The sequence below is a fragment of the Tachyglossus aculeatus genome, chromosome 25, assembly GCF_015852505.1.
Source record: "Tachyglossus aculeatus isolate mTacAcu1 chromosome 25, mTacAcu1.pri, whole genome shotgun sequence".
Taxonomy (NCBI): domain Eukaryota; kingdom Metazoa; phylum Chordata; class Mammalia; order Monotremata; family Tachyglossidae; genus Tachyglossus; species Tachyglossus aculeatus.
In genome coordinates, this window is record NC_052090.1 from 24,982,071 (window position 1) to 25,010,015 (window position 27,945).

At 48.8% G+C, this 27,945-nt stretch overlaps 1 protein-coding gene across 3 annotated transcripts; it reads left to right on the top strand.

The window, feature by feature from the left end:
- Positions 1-27,724, top strand: TERF1 (telomeric repeat binding factor 1). 3 transcript variants are annotated; one of them, XM_038766722.1, is made up of 10 exons: positions 1-266; positions 9,775-9,870; positions 13,092-13,222; positions 14,079-14,207; positions 15,341-15,490; positions 17,783-17,880; positions 20,148-20,210; positions 20,317-20,417; positions 22,116-22,228; positions 26,468-27,724. In XM_038766722.1, the coding sequence occupies exons 1-10, from the start codon at positions 8-10 to the stop codon at positions 26,648-26,650; spliced, it is 1,323 nt and encodes a 440-aa protein (XP_038622650.1). In that variant the 5' UTR covers positions 1-7; the 3' UTR covers positions 26,651-27,724. The 3 variants fall into 3 exon arrangements, with proteins under 3 accessions (XP_038622650.1, XP_038622651.1, XP_038622652.1); XM_038766723.1 differs by having other exon boundaries at positions 20,353-20,417; XM_038766724.1 differs by lacking the exon at positions 20,148-20,210 and having other exon boundaries at positions 20,353-20,417.
- Positions 27,725-27,945: the final 221 nt, after the last annotated feature.

Sequence of the window (27,945 nt, forward strand, 5' to 3'; positions counted from 1 at the left end):
GTTCAAGATGGCGGAGGAGGGGCTTCCGGTCGGGCTGCCTCATGGCCAAGACGGTGGTCAAGGCCATGGCGGCCGGGGCTCTGGGGACGGCACCGACGCCCCGCCCTCGCCGCCGCCGGTTTCGGGAGGGAACGGGCGGGAAGGGGAGGCGGAGGTGGAGGCGGTGGCGGCGGGCTGGATGTTGGACTTCATGTGCCTCAGCCTGTGCCGTGCCTTCCGCCATGGCCGCCTGCAAGACTTCGAGCGCAGCCGTGACACCGCCGAGGGTGAGGGACGCCCCACTCACACTCACCCATAACACTCACCCATAACACTCACACTCAGACACCCACTCGCTCGGTCCTACTTATTGGCCGCCAACTGTGGGCAAGGCCACTCGACTAAGCGCTTGGCCTAGCCATCGCGGCCTAGTAGCAGGAGAAGCCCAGGCTTGGGAGTCAAGGACGTGGGTTCCAATCCCGCCCCCTCCATTCAATCAATCAATCAATCAATCGTATTTATTGAGCGCTTACTATGTGCAGAGCACTGTACTAAGCGCTTGGGAAGTACAAATTGGCATCACATAGAGACAGTCCCTACCCAACAGTGGGCATTCAGTCAGTCGTATTTAGTGAGCGCTTACTGTGTGCAGAACACTGTACTAAGCACTTACTAACAATGGTATCTGTTAATAATGATGATGATGGCATTTATTAAGCGCTTACTATGTGCAAAGCACTGTTCTAAGCGCTGGGGAGGTTACAAGGTGATCAGGTTGTCCCACGGGGGGCTCACAGCCTTCATCCCCATTTTACAGATGAGGGAACTGGGGCCCAATCAATCAATCAATCAATCGTATTTATTGAGCGCTTACTATGTGCAGAGCACTGTACTAAGCGCTTGGGAAGTACAAATTGGCAACACATAGAGACAGTCCCTATCCAACAGTGGGCTCACGGTCTAAAAGGGGGAGACAGAGAACAGAACCAAACATACCAACAAAATAAAATAAATAGGCTAGAAATGTACAAGTAAAATAAATAAATAAATAAATAGAATAAATAAATAAATAAATAAATAGGCCCAGGGAACTTAAGTAGCCGCCCAAGGTCATTCATTCATTCGATCGTATTTATTGAGCGCCTGCTGTGTGCAGAGCACTGAACTAAGCGCTTGAGAAGTACAATTCAGCAACAAGTAGAGACAGTCCCTGCCCACAACGGGCTCACGGTCGGGAAGCGGGGGTGACAGCAAAACAAGTCAACAGGCCTCAGTAGCATCATTATAAATAGATGGAATTATAGGTATATATAGAACATTAATAAAAATAAATAGAATTATAGATATGTACATATATACACAAGTGCTGTGGGGGTGGGAGTCGGGGCGATAGGGAGGGGGAGCAGAGGAAAAAGGGGGGCTTAGCCTGGGAAGGCCTCAATGAGGTGGGAGAGAGATGGGGAGGGGGCCGCCTTGAGACAGGGATTGGGGAAGGGAGTGGTTCTGTGAGGGGATGGGGAGGGGGCGTCTCTTTGAGGGGCCAGGGGTCCGCCTTTTGGGGGTCGGTCCTGTGAGGGGATGGGAATGGGGGTGTCTGTCTGAGGGGATGGGGATGGGGGTCCGCCTGTGAGGGGATGGGGGTCTGTATATGAGGGGATGGGGGTCCGCCTGTGAGAGGATGGGGATAGGAGGTCTGTCTGTGAGGGGATGGGGGTCCATCTGTGAGGGGTTGTGGTTGAGGGTCTGTCTGTGAGGGGATGGGGGTTCGAATGTGAGGAGATGGGAAGAGGGGTTTGTCTGTTAGGGGATGGGGGTAGGGGTATGTCTGTGAGGAGATGGGGGTCTTTGAAGGGATGGGGAGAGGGGTCCGCCTGTGAGAGGATGGGGATGGGAGGTCTGTCTGTGAGGGGATGGGGGCCCGCCTGTGAGGTGATGGGGGTCTGTCTGTGAGGGGATGGGGATGGGGGTCTGTATGAAGAGATGGGGGTCCGCCTGTGAAGGGATGGGGGTTCGTCTGTGAGGAGATGGGGAGAGGGGTTCGTCTGTGAGGGGATGGGGGTAGGGTTCTCTGTGAGGAGATGGTCCGCCTGTGAGGGGATGGGGGTCCGCCTGTGAGGGGATGGGGATGGGGGTTCATCTGTGAGGAGATGGGGAGAGGTGTTCGTCTGTGAGGGAATGGGGGTCTGTCTGAGGGAATGGGGGGTCCGCCTGTGAGGGGATGGGGGTAAGGGTCTGTCTGTGAGGGGATGGGGGTCTGTCTGTGAAGGGATTGGGGTCCGCCTGTGAGGGGATGGGGGTCTGTCTGTGAGGGGATGGGGGTTCATCTGTGAGGAGATGGGGAGAGGGGTCCGCCTGTGAGGGGATGGGGGTCCACTTGTGAGGGGATGGAGATGGAGGTCCACCTTTGAGGGGACAAGGTGGGGGGGGTGGCCCTGTGAGGGAAGAGGAGAGGAGTCAGTGAGGGGACAGGGGCACCTATGAGGGGTCGGGGATGGCCCTGGGAGGAGGGCTGGGGGGCTGCCTGTGAGGGGACAGGGATTGTGGGAGGGGGTGCCCCTCTGTGAGGGGATAGGGACTGGGGGCGCTTATGGGGGGATGGAGGGGACCCTGGGAGGAGCAGGGATGGGCTGTGGGGAGGGGACCGGGGAGCCAGGAGAGGCCCTTGAGGGGTCAGGAATGGGGGTCTGTCTATGAGGGGGACAGGGAGGGGGCTCTGTGAAGGGGTGGGGTTAATAATAATAATGGCATTTGTTAAGAGCTTACTATGTGCAAAGCACTATTCTAAGCTCTGGGGTGGATTCAAGGTGATCAGGTTGTCCCACGGGGGGCTCCCAGTCATAATCCCCATTTGACAGATGAGGGAACTGAGGCCCAGAGAAGTTAGGTGACTCGCCCAAAGTCACACAGCTGTCAATTGGCGGAGCCGGGATTTGAACCCACGACCTCTGACTGCAAAGACCGTGCTCTTTCCACTGAGCCACGCTGCTCCTGCGAGGGGACAGGGGAGGGGGCATCTGTTTCTGTGGGGATGGGGGACCACCCGTGAGGGGTCGGGGACGGGGGATGCGTCCATTTCCATATATTTATTGCTCTATTTATTCTATTTGTACATATTTACTGTATTTCCTATTAATGATATGTATATAGCTATACTTCTGTTTATTCTGATAGTATTGACACCTGTCTACTTGTTTTGTTTTGTTGTCTGTTTCCACCTTCTTGACCTTGAGCCTGTTGTTGGGTAGGGACCGTCTCCATATGTTGCCGATTTGTACTTCCCAAGCGCTTAGTACAGTGCTCTGCACACAGTGAGCACTCAATAAATACGATGGAATGAATGGATGTTAGGTGACGGAGATGGGGACGGGGTTGCTAGATTGGGCAAAAAGAAAGAAAGCAAACGTGCTAAGGAGGGTGAGGGAAATTTGCAGAGAACAGTCTGTACAAATAAAGGGGTCAGACCAAATCCCTGATAATAATAATAATAATAATGATGGCATTTATTAAGCGCTTTCTACGTGCAAAGCACTGTTCTAAGCGCTGATCCCCGAGGGATTCACACTCTCCGGGGAGGAGGACCGGGAAAGGAAAGGCTGTCCACGCCGCGAGCTAATGGGAAACATACAAAGATCGAAGACTTTTTTTTGTGGTATTAAGTGCTTATTCTGTGCCAGGCACCGTTCATTCATTCATTCATTCAATCGTATTTATTGAGCGCTTACTGTGTGCGGAGCACTGTCCTAAGCACTTGGGAACTACAAGTTGGCAACATATAGAGACGGTCCCTACCCAACAGCAGGCTTACAGTCTAGAAGGGGGAGACGGACAACAAAACAAAGCATATTAACAAAATAAAATAAATAGAATAGTAAATATGTACAAGTAAAATAAATTCATTCATTCATTCAATCGTATTTATTGTTCTAAGTGCTGGGGTAGATAACAAGGTAATCAATCAGTTGGACACACCCCCAGTCCCACAGAGGGCTCACAGTCCTAATCCCCATTTTACAGATGAGCTGATGGGCACAGAGAAGTGAAATGACATGCTCAAGGTCATTCAGTACACAAGTGGCAGAACCAGGACTAGAACCCAGGTCCAGACTCTGTTGTTTGTAGATTTTTTTAGCGCCATGAAGTTCTAGACTGTGAGCCCGCTGTTGGGTAGGGACCGTCTCTAGATGTTGCCAACTTGGACTTCCTAAGCGCTTAGTACAGTGCTCTGCACACAGTAAGTGCTCAATAAATATGATTGAATGAATGAATAAAGGCAAGAGTGCTGTCTTAGTGATGGCATTTATTAAGCGCTTACTATGTGCAAAACACTGTTCTAAGCGCTGGGGAGGATACAAGCCGATCAGGTCCCACGAGGGGCTCACAGTCTCCCCATTTTACAGGTGAGGTAACGGAGGCCCAGAGAAGTGAAGTGACTTGCCCAGAGTCACACAGCTGACAAGCGGCGGAGCCGGGATTTGAACCCATGACCTCTGACTCCAAAGCCCGGGCGCTCTTGCCACTGAGCCACGCTGCTTCTCTAGTAGTAAGCGCAATGCCTGCATTTTGAATTTTCAGGTGATTCTCAGCGCATCGTTCAGCTGGGGTGGCCAAAGTGTTCAGCCCCTCTGTTTAAGTCAAGCCCAAGAAATACCAGCGGCCCTCCGGCCTTGTCCTGGATCAGCCAGTTATTGGTATTTTTTAGGCGCTTACCATGTGCAGAGCACTATACTAAGCGCTTAGGGGCGAGCACAGTACAACAGAGTTAGTAGACACCTTCCCCATCGACAATGACCTTGAGAAGGCAGGTATTAATAGAAATAAATCCTTTTTAATATATACTTGCTCTCCGTCTCTACATGTTGCCAACTTGTCCTTCCCCAGCGCTTAGTCCAGTGCCTTGCACACAGTAAGCGCTCAATAAATACGATTTATTAAATCAATTTATACGATTTATTAGTCTTTTAAATAAATAGGCCTTCCCAGACTGAGCCCCCTCCTTCCTCTCCCCCTCCATCCCCCTGCCTTACCTCCTTCCCTTCCCCACAGCACCTGTATATATGGATATATGTCTGTACGGATTTATTACTCTATTTATTTTACTTGTACATATCTATTCTATTTATTTTATTTTGTTAATATGTTTTGTTGTCTGTCTCCCCCTTCTAGACTGTGAGCCCACTGTCGGGTAGGGACTGTCTCTATATGTTGCCAACTTGTACTTCCCCAGCGCTTAGTCCAGTGCCCTGCACACAGTATGCGCTCAATAAATACGATTTATTAAATCGATTTATTTGTACGATTTATTAGTCTTTTAAATAAATAGGCCTTCCCAGACTGAGCCCCCTCCTTCCTCTCCCCCTCCATCCCCCTGCCTTACCTCCTTCCCTTCCCCACAGCACCTGTATATATGGATATATGTCTGTACGGATTTATTACTCTATTTTACGTGTACATATCTACTCTATTTTATTTTGTTAATATGTTTTGTTGTCTGTCTCCCCCTTCTAGACTGTGAGCCCACTGTCGGGTAGGGACTGTCTCTATATATTGCCAACTTGGACTTCCCAAGCGTTTAGTACAGTGCTCCGCACACGGTAAGCGCTCAATAAATACAATTGATTGATTGATTGATCTCCGAACATCCACCCTTATGTGCAGGGTTGTCTAACATCCTTAAATTTTCCTCTAGGGTTGTCTCGCTGGTCCAGTAGGAATAGTAGCCGAGTTAATGTGTCGCCCTCGGTATCTAATCAATTGCAGGAAGAATTCGCTTTCCGAGTTCATTTTTTATGGAGCCAATACTCCTTATTTAACCTTGCTAAGAAAATAGATTTTTTTTTTTCCGTAATCCCTTTTAATTGGCAACTGTGAGGTCTAAAACCGACATGCCTGGTGTTTTTTGGAATGAGAAACTAGACTTTTTGGTGTTCATTACTAAGCTTAGAAGAACAGTATGTAACTCGACTGGGAAATTAACTCCTAATTCAGTCGAGAGTCAAATACTCCCTCTGTGTTTCCTTTAGGCTCGCTTCCCAGCTCCCTGGCACCCACCGGATTTCGGATTTTATTTTACTGGGATCATTTTCAGTTTGCACCACTCGGGCCTCTTTGGTTTTTTTTTTTTTTTAATGGTATTTATTAAGCGCTTACTATGTGCAAAGCACTGTTCTAAGCGCTGGTTGCTTGGCCTGGAAAGGAGAAGCAGCTTGGCGTAGCGGTCAGAGCCCTGGGCCTGGGCGTCAGAAGGTCCTGGGTTCTAATCCCGGCTCTGCCGCTTGTCTCCTGCGTGACCTTGGGCAAGTCACTTCTCGCCTCTGAGCTTCAGGTCCCTCCTCCGTCAAATGGGGATGGAGACCGGGAGCCTCACGTGGGACCGGGACTGTGTCCGACCCGATTGGTTTATATGGAGAAGCAGCGTGGCTCAGTGGAAAGCACAGGCTTTGGAGTCAGAGGTCATGGGTTCAAATCCCGGCTCCGCCAATCGGGCAAGTCACTTACGTTCTCTGTGCCTCCGTTACCTCATCTGTAAAATGGGGATTGAAACCGTGAGCCCCCCGTGGGACAACCTGATCACCTTGTAGCCTCCCCAGTGCTTAGAACAGTGCTTTGCACATAATGCTTAACTAATACCTTCATTATTATTATTACCCACCCCATCGCTTAGTACAGTGCCTGGCACATAGTAAGTGCTTAACAAACTTGGAGAAGCATTTGTCAGGAACTGTCTCTCAGTTACCTCTTCTGTAAAAAGGGGATGAAGACTATGAGACAGCCTGATCACCTTGTAACTCCCCAGCGCTTAGAAAAGTGATTTGCACATAGTGCTTAACTAATACCATCATTATTATTATTACCCACCCCAGTGCTTAGTACAGTGCCTGGCACATAGTAAGTGCTTAACAAACTTGGAGAAGCACTTGTCAGGAACTGTGTATCAGTTACATCTTCTGTAAAAAGGGGATGAAGACTGAGCCCCCCGTGGGACAATCTGATCACCTTGTGTTCATTCATTCATTCCATTGTATTTATTGAGCGCTTACTGTGTGCAGAGCACTGTACTAAGCGCTTGGGAAGTCCAAGTTGGCAACAAATAGAGACGGTCCCTACCCAACAGTGGGCTCACGGTCTAGAAGGGGGAGACAGACAACAAAACATGTGGACAGGTGTCGTCATCAGAATAAATAGAAGTAAAGCTAGTAAGCCTTCCCTCTACCCCTGGGGGTGCCGCCTCAGTTAATAATAATAATAATTGTGGTATTTGTTTTTTTAATGGCATTTATTAAGTGCTTCCTATGTGCAAAGCACTGTTCTAAGTGCTGGGGAGGCTACATATTTGTACATATTTATTCTAATTATTTTATTTTGTTAACACATTGTTGGGTAGGGACCGTCTCTATATGTTGCCAACGTCTACTACGTGTGCTGTGCACACAGTAAGCGCTCAATAAATACGACTGAATGAATGAATGAGGGGATCCCGGTCCAAGGAGACGGTCAGAGATGGACAGAGATAGAGTTTCGGGGTGGAGGGAGTGGGGGACATTGAGCTTGGAGAGGAGGAGGCTCGCTCCCTAACCCACGACCATTTCCGCCTACAGTATTTACAGAGAAGCGGCCTGACCCAGTGACAAGAGCCCGGGCTTGGGAGCCAGAGGTCGTGAGTTCTAATCCCACCTCCACCACTCATCAGCTGTGTGACTTTGAGCAAGTCCCTTCACTTCTCTGGGCCTCAGTCCCCTCATCTGCCAAATGGGGATGAAAACTGAGCCCCACAGGGGACAACCTCATTACCTCGTATCTACCCCAGCGCTTAGTACAGTGCCTGGCGCATAGTAAGCGCTTAACAAGCACCATCGTTATTATTATTTTTAGACTGTGAGCCCACTGTTGGGTAGGGACTGTCTCTATATGTTGCCAACTTGGACTTTCCAAGCGCTTAGTACGGTGCTCTGCACACAGTAGGCGCTCAATAAATACAATTGATTGATTTACAGCAGCTGGAACTATTTCGGCAGCCTGTCCAGATCCATGCGGCCAACTGCCCTAGCTTCACTGGGCAGAGCACAAGCGAAAATGACTTGCCTTTTCAACAAGTAATCGATGGTATTTGAGCGCGTACTGTGTGCAGAGCACTGTACTAAGTGCTTGGGAGAGGACAGAGTTTGTAGACACAAGCCCCTGTCCTCAAGGAACTGTCTGCCTAGTATATTCTGGACCGAAAAACTAAGTCTTTACTGTGTAATGGCTAACAAGCGTGGCTTTGTGGAAGGAGCCCAGGCTTGGGGGTCACAGGTCGTGAGTTCTAATTCCGGCTCCTCCACTTCGCTGTGTGACTCTGGGCAAGTCCCTTCACTTCTCTGGGCCTCGGTCACCTCATCTGCAAAATGGGGGTGAAGCCTGTGAGCTCCATGTGGGACAACCTGAGAACCTCGCATCTATCCTAGTGCTTAGCACTGTTCATTATTATGTTTGTTATTTGAGCGCTTACTCTGTGCCAAGCACTGGGCTAAGCACTAGGGTAGGTAATAATAATTGCGGTATTTAAGCGTTTACGACGTGCCAAGCCCCGTACTAAGCGCTAGGGGTAGATGAAAGGTCATCAAGTCCCCCATGGGGCTCACGGCCTAAGTAGGTGGGAGAGCAGGGATTGATTCCCATTTTGCAGGGGAAGGAACTGAGGCCCAGAGATGCTAAATGACTTGTCCAAGGTCACGCAACCGGCAAGTGGCGGAGCCGTGAGTAGAACCCAGGAGATCCTATGTTGCCAATTTGTACTTCCCAAGCGCTTAGTACAGTGCTCTGCACATAGTAAGCGCTCAATAAATACGATTGATGATGATGATGATCCTTACTCCCAGGCCCCTGCCCTTTCCAGTAGGACCTTTCCAGTAGTTGCTTCTCAATAGGCAAACTACTGTTAGATCAGACACGCTCTCTGCCCCGCCTGGGCTGGTGGCCTGAGGGAGGGTGTTGAATCCCCATTTTACAGGTGAGGAAACTGAGTCCCAGAGAAGTGAAGTGACTTGCCCCAGGTCACACAACAGGCAAGCGGCGGAGCCGGGATTAGATCCTAACCCCTAGTGCTGGGTTCTCTCCTATCATTGCGGGCGGGGAGCGTATCTGTTCATTCATTCATTCATTCATTCAGTCGTATTTATTGAGCGCTTACTGTGTGCAGAGCACTGTACTAAGCGCTTGGGAAGTACAAGTTGGCAACATATAGAGCCCAACAGCGGGCTCACAGTCTAGAAGGGGGAGACAGACAACCAAACAAAACATATCAATAGAATAAATATGTACAAATAAAATAAATAGAGTAATAAATACGTACAAACATATATACAAGTGCTGTGGGGAGGGGAAGGAGGTAAGGTTTATTGTTGTGTCGTACTCTCTCAGGCGCTTGGTACAGAGAAGCAGCGTGGCTCAGTGGAAAGAGCCCGGGCTTTGGAGTCAGAGGGTTCAAATCCCGGCCCCGCCAACTGTCAGCTGGGTGACTTTGGGCAAGTCACTTCACTTCTCTGTGCCTCAGTTACCTCATCTGTAAAATGGGGATGAAGACTGCGAGCCCCACGTGGGACAACCTGATCACCTTGTAACCTCCCCAGCGCTTAGAACAGTGCTTTGCACATAGTAAGGGCTTAATAAATGTCATTATTATTATTATTATATTATTACAGCGCTGAGCACAGAATAAGTGCTCAAATACGACCGAACGAATACCGACGGCAACCACACAGGGGCGCTGTGGCACCGAGTTCCGTTTTTCCGTTTAAATGTTGAATTTTTCCCTTTTAGCTATTATCCACGGACTGTCCAAGTTATCATCCCATCAGCGGAGAACTATATACATATGTCAGTTTTTGACACGAATTGCCGAAGGAAAGACACTGGGTAAATATCGGCCGGATTGTTTCCATATTTTTTTTTTTTAACTGTTAATGTCCTTCAAAGAGAGGTCAGTGCATCTGTTCAGAGAAGCAGCGAGATCTGATGAAAGTGTTGGAACCTAGTAGTATTTATTGGCCATCCAGCTGATGCAGTGCATTTTACTAAGCGGTTGGAAAATGCAATAATAATAATAACTATGGTATTAAGCGCTTACTATGTGCCGATCACTGTTCTAAGCACTGGGGTAGATACAGGTAATCAGGTTATCCCAAGCGGGGCTCGCAGTCTTAATCCTCATTTTACAGATGAGGTCACTGGGGCACAGAGAAGTTAAGTGGCTTGCCCAAGGTCACACAGCAGACAAGCGGCGGAGCCAGGATTAGAACCCGCGTCCTCTGACTCCCAAACCTGTGATCTTTCCACTGAGCCACCTCGCTTCTTTAATACGATACTCGTGCAACCGTCTCTGCAATATGAAGGGGTGACGCCCCGCTCACACTGGAATGGGGGAAGATAGGCATGGGAATGTGTACAAATGAGGTGGGATTTAAGGAGGGCTTTGAGTGTATAGAGGGAGGGAATGCCCGCCCGGGAGAGCAGCGGGAACCGGGAGGCGGACACAGGAGAGCCGACGACGGCCTGGTCAGTTTGGGAGAAACCAATGGGAATGGGTTGAGCAATAACAGATTAGCAAGGTAAGGTGAGTTTCTGGAGAGTCTGCTTTGGCCTTACCCCTCCTGCAAGTGATGATCCCAAAATATTTATTATTAAAGGCTTGTTTTGCCCCGTTCCCTGCCCTCTAAAAAAAAAAAACAAAAAACACCTTGGAAAGGACGCACAGACAGAACGCGATACCATTTTAATTTAGCAGTGGCCCGCGTCTTCTAAATTTGTAGATCAGATGCAGCCTTGGCTCACTCTGAGGCAATAACCGAAGGATTTATTTTTAGGATGCTTGTTTGTGATTCCTCTTGGTCGTTTTTGAAGTTCTTCAGGTGCCCTTTTAAAAACGGAATGAAGGTTTCCAAACCGCATGACTCCAGCTGGCTTTGAGAAGGAAAGCGGGGTCTCTTCCAACTTTTCTAATGAGCTTTTCCTCTGCCTCGCTGGTCCCCAAGAAATCTTGCGAGGAATCCCAAACCTCAATCTCCCATCTTTCTGCTTCAGTAGATGTCAGAATGTGCTTGACGCATGCAGGTGTCCAGGTTTGGATAGTTGTGGTGTGGTTTTGTTTTTTGTTTTTTCTTTCTCCACTTGAATGACGCTCCTGGGCTGCGTTCATGGAACAGATTGATCGGATAACTGTCAAGTATCGCCCTGGGATTTGGTCCAATTACCAAGAGAACTGAGCCTGCTGAGCCCACGCCTTTCACCTGAGAAATCCAAAATACAGGCCCCTACCCTCATCCTTTTCTGCCCCTTTTTACAGAAGACAAAAACAAAACTTTGGGAATTCGAGCGACCGACAAGACTAGGTGAGCTAGTGGACGTGTCTTCCCCACCCACCCTGAATTTTTCCCCAAGGGTGAGGATTTTCAGGAGTTGGGTACCTGCTGAAAACAAAATAAAACAAAAAAGCACATTACGAGGCATCAGGCCCGGAAATATCCCATAGACTTGATGTTGTTGTCCTCATTACCCAAACTCTGTAATGTAAATCTGACCCAGATTATCGATTTATCTTCAAGCTTTTTGGTGTAATGGGGAATCTTAGTATCAGAGCTCCAGTCAAATCTCCTAGTCCTTTGTCTCGTGACCTATGTCGGTCAGCTTTTAGGAGGGTTGGCTCGAATTTTGTTAATAGGGGTTCACCTTCTCGGGTTGTTTTTCCGAAAAGAGTGCTTCGATCCTGGAGAAGACCTCGAAATTCTCCAGGATGACGGACCCCTGAATCTGTTCTTCCAATAGGCCTTTTTTCCTCCCTGCAGAGTTTTGAATTTTTACTAAGTGGAAACCAAAATGAAAACAGCAAAGGCCGGGCAATTTGGCAGAGTTTCCTGGTACCGTTCCAAATTTTAAAATTTAATATACTTAGCTCCTAATAAGATTCCAAACTCTAACTCTGTAATTTATGGTCTGTGACCTGCACGTGGACTGTATATAAGTGACTCTGAAATATTAAAAGTGATTATCTCGATTCATAGAAGAACTTTTAAATAGTTGGAACCGAAGGAGGGGCTCAACTGAGTTCTTTGGGGGGAAAGGGCGCCGTTCTTTCCCATTAAAATAGCAAATGTTTTAAAAAGTTGAGCAGCCCAAAGACGTGGGTTCCGGGAAAACTTAACTTCTTCACGACCAAAGTTCACTGTCCAAAGCCCGTTGAAGGACACAGAATTTGGAGAACAATCCTGACAGGTCTTTTCCTTCATTCTGGGTCAACGTTCCTTTCAGGTGCTGTTCCCTTTCCTCTCTCAGGGTGATATTCCCGGTTCAAGGAATTCATTATTCATTCATTCATTCATTCAATGGTATTTATTGAGCGCTTACTGTGTGCAGAGCACTGTACTAAGTGCTTGGGAAGTACAAGTTGGCAAAATCTAGACACGGTCCCTACCCAACAGTGGGCTCACAGTCTTGAAGGGGGAGACAGAGAACAAAACCGAGCATATTAACAAAATAAAATAAATAAATATGTACAAATAAATAAATAAGAGTAATAAATATGTACAAACATATATACATATATATGTGTGTATATATACATGTGTATATATGTGTATATATGTGCACATGCATACATAATACATGTGTATTATAATGTAACATACATAATATATATGTATATATATTATATATGTATATTTGTATGTGTGTGTATAGATATGTATATATGTTTGTACATATTTATTACTCTTTATGTATTTATTAAGACATATTTATTGTGTATATATATATATATATATATATATGTATTCACATGGGTGATCAGGTTAGAAATGTTCCGAGCTGCTTGGAAGTAAGGTGCTCTGTAAATAAAGGCAATGTGTTTCACTACCTAGATCTTATTTCCAGTCAAGGTTTTCTTATTTCTTGAGAACATGCTAAGCTCAGATGGCCTGGGAGGAATTTAGGTTTTTTTGTTTTTACTATGTCATGCCGATTTGTATGGAAAGTAGCTCAACCAGGAGAATTTCCTGGGGGTTCACGTGACGGGGGTCAATAGCAAGAGGGCATTGGGCCTTCTAAGATTGTCCGACTGACTCCGTCTTCTTTTTCCCTCGAAGACGCTCAGTTTGAAAGTGACGAGCGAATCACGCCGTTGGAATCAGCCCTGTCGATTTGGTATTCGGTTGGAAACGATCAGGTCCTGTCGGACAAACTTTCTGAAGAAATCCGGGATTTAATTAAAATTCAGGTGTGTGGCGTTTTTCACCCCAGGCAGGCTCATAAGGATAACAGTAATAATAATAAGGGTATTCATTAAGCACTTACTCCACGTCGGGCCCGGTACTAAGCGCTGGGTGAATACAAGCAAATCGGGTTGGACACAGTCCCTGTCCCACATGGGGCCCACGTTCTCAATCCCCATTTTACAGATGAGCTAACTGAGGCACAGAGAAGTGAAATGTCTTGCCCGAGATCACACGGCAGACAAGTGGCGGAGCTGGGATTCGAACCCATGACCTTCTGACTCCAAGGCCCGGGCTTTATCCACGATGCTACCGAGAGCTTGGGTGAAATCGGGGTTGGTGGAAACTGTACTGGGCGACCCTGAGAGCTGGGGTCTACTCTCCGGGGGGTCTAGAGATACTGCCTGACATGCAGGCCGGAGATGTCCCCCACTCTAGACTGTAAGCTCGTCGCGGGCAGGGAATGTGCCTGTTTATTGTTGGATTGTACTCTCCCAAGTGCCGAGAACAGTGCTCTGCACACAGTAAGTGCTCAGTAAGTAGGACTGACTGACTGACTCGGGGAGGAGGAGGAGGAGGTGAGAGGGCGGTCGGGGGAGATGCAAGTTTTTCAGGCTGCTTTGTGGTCCTGGAGGTCTGGGAAAATGCTCGCAAAACAGTGCTCTGCACACAGTAAGCGCTCAGTAAATACGATTGAATGAATGAAAGACTTGGACGATTCTATTCCCGTTCGGGTGATGCCCCGAAGAGATCCAAGTCCATAATATCGAGTTTGTCGGAAAGGTTCTGTTGGTTGGAATCCTGATTTTCAGGCTCCCGCGTTTTGCCGTGGTAACTATCCAACTGATTTCTCCCCCCAAGGCTGTAGCCGTTTGCCTGGAGAAAGGCAACGTCAAGGAGGCCGAAGAAGTTCTCGAAAGAGTCTTTAGCGAAAGCAACCCGAACTCGCCCGACCCTGGCGTGGAAGACAACGGTCATTCCAAGAATTCGGTTGGTGATTCCACTTCGCTGGGGGCGGGGGGCAGGGGTGGCCCGCCTCCCGCACACGCCCCAGGCTGCCTTTCCTCCCGGCCCCGGGGATCCCAGTCGGATCCCAGTTGGGATCCCGGAGAGTGGGATGGAGCCGCGAAGAGGGGTTGGTGAGAGGGTAACCCATGTGCCCCCGGGGGAGCTAGGACACCCCAAGGGGACGGGTTGGGAGGCTGGCAGTGCCCGGGCCGCCCTCCCCGAAAAGGCCCCGTTGGCACCGGTCCCAAGCATTTATGAGGCGGTCGAAAGCGGGCTGCGGAGCGGGGGGTTTAGTCCATCAAGCATTGAGCGCTTACTGTGTGCAGAGCACTGGTTTAAGCTCTTGGGAGAGGGTGGTATAACAAGATAACGCACATTCCCTGCCCTCAACAAGCTTCTGGTCTAGAGGGGGGGAGACAGACATGGAAAGCAATAAACAAGTGACAGATATAGATGTAAGTCCTGGGGGCTGGGAGAGGGGATAAATCAAGGGAGCGAGGCAGGGCGACACAGAAGGGAGCGGGAGAAGAGGAAAGGAGGGCTTAGGGAAGGCCTCTTGGAGGAGATGGGCCTTCAGTAAGGCTTTGACGGAAGGGAGGGTCATTGTCCGATATGAAGGGGAAGAGCATTCCCGGCCGGAGGCAGGACGTGGGCATGGGGTCGGCGGCGAGATAGACGAAATCGAGGATCGGCGAGGAGGTTGGCATTTAGAGGAGCGAAGCGTGCGGGCCGGGTTGGAATAGGAGACGAGCGAATGTGAGGTAGGAGGGGGCCGGGGGATTGAGGGCTTTCAAGCCACTGGGGAGGAATTTCTGTTTGATGCGAAGGTGGGTGGGCAACCTCTCAGATCCTTGAGGGGTGGGGAAACGTGGCCCGGGTGTTTTCGTAGAAAATCAACCCATCGTGCCCGCCCCCCTAGGTGACGCAGACCCCTCTGGGCCGGCCTCCATAAAAATCAGGTGTCAAAATGTTCCGTTGGCACTGACGCGGTCCACAGATGTCCCGCGAAACATTGCGCAGAAAAACAGGCCGCCGTTCTGCCCGTGCTCCACTACTAGCCAGTCGGGATCAGTCTGGGCCCGGGGCGCGTTCATGTCGTTTGCCGTTCTCTTTAGTCTTTTAAACTGAAGCTGCTCACGATCATCAGTCGGAAAGAGCCCTACCACCCATTCCTTCAGCACTTCAGCTACCCCTGCATGATGGAGAAAATCAAGTCTTTCGTCGACCTGATTATCCACGAGAAGGCGTCGGGCTTTCTCGCCAGGGTACGTTGGCGGTGTTCCCTGGTGATCCGGGCCTCCGGTTTGATCTTGGCGGTGGTGTGGGACGCTCGGGGAGAACCAGGAATGACTCGGCAGACCCGCCTCAAGGGTCAGGGTTGAATTCGCCCACCGGGAAGGGGGCCATCCGGCCTTCGGGTGACGTTTAACTCTGGGAATGAAGGTCTTTTCACCCCTACTTTGCTTTATCGAAAGGCCCCATTCGGGGCCGGAAAGTCCACCGTTTTCCAGAAACCAAACTAGAGAGCGGTGTCCCTAAAACTCTTCAGACTCGAAGGCCTGGGGAGAAAGAACTGAGGCCTTGTTAGACGTTCCTCCAGATTGCAACTGAAGATTTTACAGGCACAAAGGAGGAGCTCTTCCCCATCCCGAGCTCAATTCTTGCAAAGCTTGGGCTCTTTCGCGTTCAATATCACACGTTCATTAGTCTGCACCCAGAAAATGGCACCAAGAGCACATCTAACCTCGGGCTATGTAGTAACCCCAGTCGGAGGCTGGACTCCACCCATTCCTCACTGTTTAGGGGTCGAGGGGGGAAGGATGAAGTCTTTTTTAAAGGAGAACCCCAAGGCTCATACTTCTATCCCGAGCCTTGCAGGCTCAAATTTTCCGTTGGTTTATGCCAGGCTGGGTGAAGGCAAATTGCTGGAATATATGTATGTATGTTTGTACATATTTATTACTCTATTTTACTTGTACATATCCTATTTATTTTGTTAGTATGTTTGGTTTTGTTCTCTGTCTCCCCCTTTTAGACTGTGAGCCCACTGTTGGGTAGGGACTGTCTATATGTTGCCAACTTGGACTTCCCAAGCGCTTAGTCCAGTGCTCTGCACACAGTAAGCGCTCAATAAATACGATTGATGATGATGATGATGGTGGAAAAGTAGATAGAAGCTTTTAGAACCGTGAGCTCACTGTGGGCGGGGAACACGGCTGCTAATTCTGTCATATCGTGTTCTCCCAAGCTCTTAGTACAGTTCTCTACACGTAGTAAGCGCTCAGTAAATGATCTTTTTTTAAAATGTTCAACCTCTTCATGGGATATGTCCCTGGTACCTTTTTTTTTCCTTTCCTTTTCTAACATATCATGTGCACACTTAGGTGTTTTGTCCTCACAGTTTGAATCCTTACCTATTATGGAACACCTTGTTTTTGAAAAAGCGACAGGGTTCCCGAGCTGCATTTTTTTTCTCCTGGTCTTCACACTGTTCTCTACAAAAGGCACCTTTTTTTTTTTTTAATAATTACGGCATTTACTAAGCACCTTTCTGGCAAACCTGGGGCAGGCACAAGGTTATCTGATCGCCATATCAGGGCCCTGAGCAGTTAAGTGACTTGCCCAGAGTCACACAGCAAGCTAGTGGCGTAGCAACATATGTTGCCAACTTGTACTTCCCAAGCGCTTAGTACAGTGCTCTGCACACAGTAAGCGCTCAATAAATACGATTGAATGAATGAATGGTCTCTGGACTCCCTACCCTCTGCCCTTTTCCCAAGACCAGGCTGCCTCCCTCTTATTCAATCAATTGTATTTATTGAGCGCTTACTGTGTGCAGAGCACTGTACTAAGCGCTTGGGAAGTACAAATTGGCAACATATAGAGACAGTCCCTACCCAGCTCTGCCATTTACCTACTGTGCGACCTTGGCCAAGTGACTTAAATTCTCCGTGCCTCAGCTTCCTCATCTGTAAACTGAGGACTAAATTCCTCTTCTCCTTCCCACTTAAACTGGGAGCCCCGAGTGGGACAGGGACTGCGTCTGACCCGATTATTTTATATCTTCCCCAGTGTTTACTACCATGCTTAATATGTAACATTTGTATCTACATATACAGATGTGCACATAATATGTTAGAAAAAGAAAGAAAAAAGAGGTACCAGGGACACATTCCATGAAGAGGTTGAACATTTAAAAAAAATGTAGATTACTTTGTATCCGTCCCAGAGCTTAGTACGGTGCTCGGCACATAGTAAAGTGCTTCACAACTACCAGAATTATCATTATTCTTATCAGCCCCAGCGGGGACTGAATTTGAAAGGGAATTGAGGCTCCTAGGCCTCTGCCCTCATCCCTCTCTTTCATTCAGCCGTATTTATTGAGCGCTTACTGTGTGCAGAGCACTGTACTAAGCACTAAGCCCTCTCTTCTGTCTGAAGGATGTGTATCTTTGTTCACCCGCTGTAGACGAATCCGCTTGTGGCTCACGAACTGAAACGGATATGGCTTTCACGGCTTTCCCTCTTCTCTCTCTCTTCTCTCTCCTTTTTTAAAGGAAGCCACAAAAGTAGTAGACAGTCAGAGAGCCCAAGTGCAGCCTGATGGTGATGAAATTACAGTATTCAGTGAAAATAATGTGGGAACAGAAGAAAGGTTTGTAATGGGTCAGCGATCGTTCCAGGCCGGGGGCCCTCCGGAGTGACTGCTTGTTGTTACCTCTCGAGAGTATAAACCGAAATGGAACCGAAGGGGAATTGAGAACTTGTGGAAATAATAATAATAATAATGGCATTTATTAAGTGTTTACTATTGCAAAGCACCCTTATAAGCGCTGGGGAGGTTACAAGGTGATCGGGTTGTCCCAAAGGCGGCTCACAGTCTTAATCCCCATTTACAGTTGAGGTAACAGGCCCAGAGAAGTGAAGTGACTTGCCCAAAGTCACACAGCTGACAATTGGCGGAGCCAGGATTTGAACCCATGACCTCTGACTCCAAAGCCCGGGCTCTTTCCACTTAGCCACGCTGCCCTGAGATTGAATCCCCGCTACGCCACTTACCTGCCATGTGACCTTGGGCGAGTCTTCTAGCTTTCCCGTGCCTCAGTCGTCTTCTTATCAGTAAAATGGGGATTAAATACCTGGCCTCCTGGACTGTGAGCCCAGTATGGGATGGGAATTAATCATGCGACGTGATTAATATATGCTTGGCATTCATTCATTCGATCATAATGAGCGCTTACTGTGTGCAGAACACTGTACCAAGCGCTTGGAAGAGTAGGATGCAGTAACAGACACACTCCCTGCCCACAATGAACTCACAGTCTAAGCGCTTAACAAATACCCAAGGTGTTATTTATTATGATACAATAATTTTATAATCAATGACAATTGTATATATCAGTATTTATTACGGTAGCTTAAATACCACGCTTTCTTACCATTCCAAGAGTTATGCTTCCACAAACTAAAAAGGGACGGATGCACACTCTGACAGGAGAAACACTGGATCCGGATCCATTGCCGATACGGAAGGCGGGAAGCTACATTTAGCTTCCCAGAGGCAGGGTCACTAGCAGCTGACCTAGAGGCCGAAGAAGTGAAGAATATTGGGAAGTCAGTTCTCATCCCTCCGATGTCACGCTGCTCTTCCTCCTGGGCGCTCTCGTTCCCGCCATCAAGCCAGACGGACCGTTGGTCCGACTGAAAATAGCAGGGCTTGTGTTCCTTTCAGCCCAGTCTCCCTCTAGAGAGCAAGACTGATGATTTGACAATAGGCCGGGACCCCGGATTTCTTAGTTCATTCATTCAGTCGTATTTATTAAGCGTCTACTGTGTGTGGAGCACTGTACTAAGCACTTGGGAGGGGACAGAACAACAATCAAGAGACACATTCCCCGCCCACAACAAGCTTACCATGGTTGTGCTGGGCGGTGGGTCTGTCCTCGCGGGAGCCCCCACCTAAGGCAAAAGGACCGCGGAAAATCGCCCTCTTCTCTCCGGCAATTTCCTTTTCGGCGATTTTCCGCGGTCCCTCTGCTTTCAGCTCATGACTTCCCCCCAAGCTCGGTCCCACTCTCCTCCTCCTCTTCCTCTTCTCATCCTCTTCTCCTCCTTTTCCTCCTCTTCCCATCCTTTTCCTCCTCTTCCCCTCCTCTTCCCCACCCCCTTTTCCTCCTCCTCAGTAATAATAATAATCACGATATTTGTTAAACGCTTACTATGTGCCAGGCACTGAACTAAGCGCCAGGAAGGGGATACCCGCAAACCGGGTTGGACACAGTCCTTGTTCCCCGCGGGGCTCGCCGTCTCAGTCCCCGTTTTACAGATGAGGAAACCGAGCCCAGAGAAGCGAAGTGACTTGTCCAAGGTCACCCAGCGGACGAGTGGCGGAGCCGGGATTAGAACCCACGATGTTCTCCTCCTCCTCTTCCTCCTCCTCTTCTCCTTCCCCTCTACCTCCTTCCCTTCCTGTCCCCTAAAAAGCCCTGGGGGTACTGGCCCCCCCTCAACTCCTTGTGTCCAAACAGGGCACCGTTGCCAGTCGAATGGCTGCCAAGAAGAAATCGGTGCCATAGAGGGGCCGAGTCAACCCAGACGGTGACGTTCTGTATTTCTTGGGGCTGGGTCCCAACCTCTGCAGAAATCCAGAGTCTGCTCTACTTACCCTAACCGACTAAGGGAGGAGGAAAGCGTCCCCCTGGGCAAGCTACATATTAATAATTAATAATAGTTATGGTGTTAAGCACTTACTACGTGCCAGGCACTGTTCTAAGCGCTGATTAACACTTGCAATCTCCTTTACAAACAGGGCGAGGTGTAGGGATGTTTGTGTGTGTCACCAGTATAAAGCTTAGGTTCACTTGGTTGATTTTTTTTCAAACATCTTTTTTCTTTTTCTGACACCTTTTTGTTTCTTTTAAGTAACAATCTGAAGGAACCTCCAGTTACCGAATCTCCGGAAGAGAAATCCTTGTCCTTAGGGAGGTACGGCGCTTTGTCAAAAATCCGTACGTGCGTCACGTATGTTTTGAAGCGAAAGGCGTTCCGGGCGGCCGCAATGTAAGCTGTGTCCTTTTTCCGCGTCATTTAGGTCTTGTCGGAATCTCTTGTTTTTATCACAAGGCAGATTTGGTAGCCCCCAGCAGCAGGACGAGAATGAGAAGAGGATTGGAAGGACCGAAGCTTTCCGCTGTGAGTTTGGGATGCTTTCTTGCCGCAAGAGAAGCGGCGTGACTCAGTGGAAAAAGCCCGGGCTTGGGAGCCAGAGGTCGTGGGTTCTAATCCCGGCTCCGCCACTTGTCACCTGTGGGACTTTGGGCAAGTCACTTAACTTCTGGGTCTCAGTGACCTCATCTGTAAAATGGGGATTAAAACTGTGAGCCCCACGTGGGACAACCTGATCACTTTGTATCCCCCCCACAGCGCTTAGAACAGTGCTTCACACATAGTAAGCGTTTAACAAATGCCGTCATCATCATTATTATTATTATTATTATCAACTCCGCCGTTTCACTGTGGTTAAAGCACTGGAGGTTTTCTCTGACTCGGGAAAGAAAATCTGGGCCCTAAATTCCATCACTGAAGGTGCGTCTTCAAATGCGACGCTGCTGCTCTTTAAAGAGCATCCTTTACGGTTCCAAACGGCTCTGGGTCTTGAGAATTTCTTACGGTTCCCCACTTGGTCGGTGGATTCTTCCTGTTTAATAATAATAATGGTATTAAGCGCTTACTATGTGCAAAGCACTGTTCTAAGCGCTGGGGAGGTTACAAGGTGATCAGGTTGTCCCAAGGGGGGCTCATAGTCTTAATCCCCATTTTTCCAGATGAGGGAACTGAGGCCCAGAGAAGTGAAGCGACTGGTCCGAAGTCACCCAGCTGACACGTGGCGGAGCCGGGATTTGAACCCAGGACCTCTGGCTCCAAAGCCCGGGCTCTTTCCATTGAGCCACGCTGCTTCCCTCTGAGAGAGAAGAGTCAGGACAGTCTGACATCAACAGACTGTCCTTTCCTTCCTTCCTCTTCCTCTCCCCCTCGTCCCCCTCTAAGTCCCCCCCATCTTACCTCCTTTCCTTCCGCACTGCACCTGTATATATGTATATATGTTTGTACATATTTTTTACTCTATTTTATTTATTTATTTTATTTGTACATATCTATTCTATTTATTTAATTTTGTTAGTATGTTTGGTTTTGTTCTCTGTCTCCCCCTTTTAGACTGTGAGCCCACTGTTGGGTGGGGACTGTCTCTAGATGTTGCCAATTTGTACTTCCCAAGCGCTTAGTAGAGTGCTCTGCACATAGTAAGCGCTCAATAAATACGATTGATGATGATGATGATGATCAACACAGCTCGTCGTGGGCGGAGGATGTGGCTACCCACTCTGTCCCTTCGTCCTCTCCCAAGCGCTTAGTGAGGGCAGTGCTCTGCGCACCAGAAGCGCTCAGTCAATACAACGGATCGATTAGCCCAGCCGAGATTAGAAAGGGGTCACGGCCAAATTTCCGGGCAGCTAATCTCCCCCATCCCTGAACCCCGCTACCTAGGAAAACGTGGGAATGGCCAACTTTTTTCCCCCCGACAACCCCCTGGGATGATCGAAGCAAGGTGCCCCCCACCCTCCCGCCTTTGTCTTTGGAAGGGGCTGACTGCTGAATTTCCCTTCAAGCTCTGGGCTCGCGATGAAATTTAGCATGGAGGTTCAGTCGGGGTGGAGGGCATCCACTGAACGGGGATATTTATGTCTTGGGTGGAGTTTGAAAGGGGGGGTGGAGAAGGTGGGCCGCCGAATTGGAGCTTCCGATGAAGAAAACGGGCCATCGTGAGGCGGCTGAGGGACCTCTCTTCCGTTTCCTCGAGGACAGGTTGCGTTTTCTGTGTTCCTCTTTTAGGCAGACAATACGAGAACCCCTCGGGTAAAAGGAAAAACAGGAAAAGCTCCGTGTTTGCCAAGAAGAGTAAAAAAGCAGCCTCGCCTGAGAAATTCCGCGCCCGGAAAAAACAAGTAGGTCTTTTCTCTCGAATCGAAATGGGATGAGATATTTATTACTCTATTTATTTATTTTACTTGTACATATCTATTCTATTTATTTTGTCAGCGTGTGTGGTTTTGTTCTCTGTCTCCCCCTTTTAGACTGTGAGCCCACTGTTGGGTAGGGACTGTCTCTATACATTGCCGACTTGTACTTCCCAAGCGCTTAGTACAGTGCCCTGCACAAAGTAAGCGCTCAATAAATACGATTGATTGATTGATTGATGAGATCCTGGACTGTGTCCAGCCTAGTTCACTCGTTCCTGCCCCAGCGTGTACAACAGGGTTCGACACATTGGCATTGCTTCTCTTTACCTCAGCGGGTTTCTTAAGAACGATGTTTGAATTCTTGCTTGCCAGAGCTGCTCTGAGGTTAGTTCACGTAGCGACGCTTTTAGTGCAATTTTTAATCGAAAAAGGCCGGATCGATGGGGAGCCGCTCCTGGGGCGGTGATTGCTCTGGCTGGTTAGAAGCAGCGTGGCTTAGTGGTTAGAGCCCGGGCCTGGAAATCAGCAGAATCTGGGTTCTAATCCCTGTTCCGCCGCACGCCTGCTGCTTGACTTTGGGCAAGCCACTTCGCTTCTCTGGGCCTCGGTTCCCTCCTCTGTAAGTTGAGAATTAAAACCGGGAGCCCCTTGTCCGACATTCGTTCATTCAACCTTATTTATTATAAATAAGGTTATAAATACGATTGATTTATTGAGTGCTTACTCTGTGCGGAGCACCGTACTAAGCGCTTGGGAAGTACAAGTCGGCAACATATAGAGACGGTCCCTACCCAACAACGGGCTCACAATCTACACTGCCCAAGCTTTTTATAATAATAATAATAATGGCATTTGTTAAGCGCTTACTATGTGCAAAGCACTGTTCTAAGCGCTGGGGGGGATACAAGGTGATCAGGTTGTCCCACGGGGGGCTCACAGTCTTAATCCCCATTTTACAGGTGAGGGAACTGAGGCTCAGAGAAGTGAAGTGACTTGCCCAAGGTCACGCAGCAGACCTGTGGCAGAGCCGGGATTCGAACCCATGGCCTCTGACTCCCAAGCCCGGGCTCCTTCCACTGAGCCGCGCCGCTTCTCTCAATCGACAGCTTTTCTCCCCCAGCATTCCCAACTCAATCACCAGCCAATCAACCGATCGATAATAATAATAACACTAATGATGATGGCGTTTGTTAAGCGCTTACTATGTGCCATGCACTGTTCTAAGCACTGGGGGGGATACAGGGTGATCAGATTGTCCCGCGTTGGGCTCACAGGCTTCATTCCCATTTTACAGATGAGGGAACTGAGGCACTGAGAAGTTGTGGCTATTTATTTATTTATTTATTTATTTTTGCTTGTACATATCTATTCTATTTTATTTTGTTAGTATGTTTGGTTTTGTTCTCTGTCTCCCCCTTTTAGACTGTGAGCCCACTGTAGGGTAGGGACCGTCTCTATATGTTGCCAACTTGTACTTCCCAAGCGCTTAGTCCAGTGCTCTGCACACAGTAAGCGCTCAATAAATACGATTGATTGATTGATTGATTGAAAGTGACTTGCATGGGCTGTGGCCAACCTGATTAGCTTGTTCCTACCGCAGCGCTTAGAACAGTGCCCAGCACGTACTAGGCGCTTAAGAAATGCTATTTTTTTAAAAAGTTGCATAATAATAATTACGGTATTGAAGCACTTACTATGTGCCGAGCACTGTTCTAAGCGCTGAGCCACATGAAAGACAATGCCCAGCACGTACTAGGCGCTTAAGAAATACTATTTTTTTAAAAAGTTATGTAATAATAATTACGGTATTTAAGCACTTAACTGTGTGCCGAGCACCGTTCTAAGCGCTGAGCCACATGAAAGACAAACGGTACAAATTCTGACCTGATTGTCTTGTACTAGCCACTCCCAGCGCTTGGCACATAGTAAGCACTCAACAAACAGGACCATTGTCGTTTTTCCAAGATTGGGTGGGGTCAGCCTCATTTGGATGGTTTCCGGCGGGAGGCGGAAAACAACTGAAATAGGAGCTGGCTTCCATCAAATGCCTGAAGGCCTGGAAAACTGAAAATGCCTTCGAAAGCTCCGGTCAGGCCGCGTTAAGCCATAACCGGAGGTGAACTCTGCGTTTTGATTTTATTTTTTTCCCTGTGACAGTTGGCAGTGGCTATTAGCCCCTCACAGAAGCCCGTCTGTGGCGTTTTAAAATGATTTTACCTGCCCGCATTTTAAAATGGGTCTGGAATGATTTTACCTGCCCGCGATTTGCTCCCTTTGCAGTGTGAGCGAAGGATTGACTGCGGGGTTTCCCCCGTGATCCAGCTGGCGACTCAAAACAGCGGGTTCCGGGTGGAAACCCATCACGTATTTTTTTTTTTAATGGTGCTTGATAAGCGCCTCATGCCAAACACTGTTCTAAGCGCCAGGGTAATAATAATAATAATAATAATGGTATTTGTTAAGCGCTTACTATGTGCAAAGCACTGTTCTAAGCGCTGGGGAGGTTACAAGGTGATGAGGTTGTCCCGGGGGGGGGCCTCACAGTTTTAATCCCCATTTTACAGATGAGGGAACTGAGGCCCAGAGAATAATAATAATAATAATGGCATTTATTAAGCACTTACTATGTGCAAAGCACTGTTCCAAGTGCTGGGAGGTTACAAGGTGATCAGGTTGTCCCACGGCGGGCTCACAGTCCTAATCCCCATTTTCCACATGAGGGAACTGAGGCCCAGAGAAGTTAAGTGACTTGCCCAAAGTCACACAGTTGGCCGAGTTGGGATTTGAACCCATGATCTCTGACTCCAAAGCCCGGGCTCATACAAGTCAATTAGGCTTGTATTCTCTATTATTATTAGAGAATAATAATAATAATAATGGCATTTATTAAGCACTTACTATGTGCAAAGCACTGTTCCAAGTGCTGGGAGGTTACAAGGTGATCAGGTTGTCCCACGGCGGGCTCACAGTCCTAATCCCCGTTTTACAGATGAGGTAACTGAGGTACAGAGAAGTTAAATGACTTCCCCAAAGTCACACAGCTGACAATTGACGGAGCCGGGATTTGAACCCGTGACCTCTGACTCCAAAGCCCATGCTCTTTCCACTGAGCCACGCTGCTTCTCCAATAATAATGATGGCATTTATTAAGCGCTTACTTTGTGCAAAGCACTGTTCTAAGCGCTAGGGTGGTTACAAGGTGATCAGGTTGTCCCACAGGGGGCTCACAGTCTTAATCCCCATTTTCCAGATGAGGGAACTGAGGCCCAGAGAAGTTAAGTGACTTGCCCATAGTCACACAGTTGGCCGAGTTGGGATTTGAACCCATGATCTCCGACTCCAAAGCCCGGGCTCATACAAGTCAGTCGGGCCAGATACACTCTCTGCCCCTCATGGGCAGAGGGAGGACAGATATGAAATCTCCACTTTCCAGATGAGGGAACTGAGGCACAGAGAAGTGAAATGACCTGCCCACGGTCCTACAGCAGACAAGTAGCGGAGCCAGGATTACAATAATAATAATAATGGCATTTATTAAGTGCTTACTATGTGCCAAGCACTGTTCTAAGCACTAGGATAGATATAAAGTAATCAGGTTGTCCCACACGGGGCTCACAGACTTTAGTCCCCTTTCTACAGATGAGGTAACTGAGGCCCAGAGAAGTTAAGCGACTTGCCCAAAGCCACCCAGCTGACAAGTGGCGGAGTCCGGATTAGAACCCACGACCTCCGACTCCCAAGCCCGGGCTCTTTCCACTCAGCCACGCCGCTTCTCCATTCGTTCAATTCGTCGTATTTATTGAGCGCTTCCCGTGTGCAGAGCACTGTACTGAGCGCTTGGAAAGTACAATTCGGCAACAGGTAGAGACGGCCACTGGCCAACAACGGGCTCACAGTCTAGAAGGGGGAGACGGGCGACAAAACAAGGTGGGCAGGCATCTCTACGACAACTCGAACTCGCAAGCCTCCCCTCAAGTTTCACCCACGGAGTCACCACAGCTGTCCTGATGTCCGTCAGTAGAACGTCATTCCCACTTTACAGATGAGGGAATGGGAATGGTCAGGCGAGGTCGTGGGCGATGACAGGGATGGGAAGGGGAGTGCTCTTTTGTCCCGGTACCTTCTAGATGCCCCTGCTAGTCATAACTCGAGGTTGGCAGGCCAAAATCCGTCACAGGAGAAACCACCCGGGCGTGCCAACTGTTCCCTCTTCCCCCCCGCCAGATGTGGAGCTGGGAAGAAGACATGCAGCTGAAATCCGGCGTGAGGAAATACGGCGAAGGGAACTGGACGAAGATCCTCTTTCACTACCAGTTCAACAACCGGACCAACGTCATGTTGAAAGACCGCTGGAGGACTCTGAAGAAGCTGGATCTCGTTAACCTGGAATCCGAACCGATGAACTGAGCGCGGCGATGGTGGAAAAACACGTCGGTCGGCTCGGCGGAACGAGAGGAAGTCAGCCCGACGGGTTGGTTTTCCGTTTCGTAGCCGACGCTGCTTAGGGAAACAGTATTTTAAAGCGATAATAGCTTTTTTCCGCGGGGCCGACAGCTTTATCTTTGGCGAGGGCAGCCGAACCCAGGATCGTTTTCCTCGGTGTCTTCGAAGTTGCTACTTTGAACGGTGCAGCCGGCGGGAAAGGTCGTTCCGAGACGTAACTCCTGCATTTAACGCCGAACTGGGTTAATGGTATTTATATGGATCGCTCGCCCGCTCTGCCGGAACGGTGGGGGGAAAAGTCGGAGCGATCCGACGGCGGCCTTCTAGCCGGGCGGGGATGGGTGACGAAAGATTTGGACTGTGTTGTCTGTCTGGTCAGACAGACTGGTTTTCGACCTTGAGTGCTTGCGTTACTCTCTACAGGAGAGGATTGAAAGGAGACAGGTCAGTTAGAAAGGCTAAACCTCTACCTATTTAAACGGAGAAGACTTCCCATTCGGGGCCGCTCGGGTGTGTTTTATTCTGTGCCAGCACTCGCAGCTTTAGCCAAGACGACTTCAGGCAGTACGTCGGCACATTTGGCCGAGTTTAGCAACGCGTAAAGATAAACGGTAAACTCCGCATCGATTCTCCGTGTCCGAGCCGCCTCGTCGGGCGCTTCGGACGCCCCGCGGAGATCTGGCCCTGAATCCGGTTTTTCCATCTTCCTCCGCTGGTAATGGGTCAGGACGGGTCACGGAGCCTCGCTGCCCCTTTTCGATCTGTCGCCAGCATCTCATTCTTGAGAGAGTTCGGTCCGAGCGGCACGTAGGTCTGCCAGCAAGCGTGATTGCACGTAATTAGTTTGTCTAGCTCAGCTTTTTTGTCCTAAAAGTTAGCAAACTAGGAAAAGTTAGCATCTAGGCTCACCTTTATGAAGTCGAAACATATGATCTCACTTGTAGTTTGAAGTTTGTCCAGGAGAGCCTTTGTTAGAAGAACTGTAGAGGCATTATATGTGTATTCGTTTCCGTTTTCATTAAAGATTTCACTCCAGGACCTTCCTTCAAAGAGGGTATGTAGTATTCCTACTGGACTTCCTTTGCCCTTTCCTCTCGTCGTGCGAGCCCGCTGTTGGGTAGGGACCGTCTCTCTACGTTGCCAACTTGTACTTCCCAAGTGCTTAGTACAGTGCTCTGCACACAGTAAGCGCTCAATAAATACGATTGAATGAATGAATGAAAATCCTAATCCCCAGACCAGCTCGGCAAGTCGAAGCA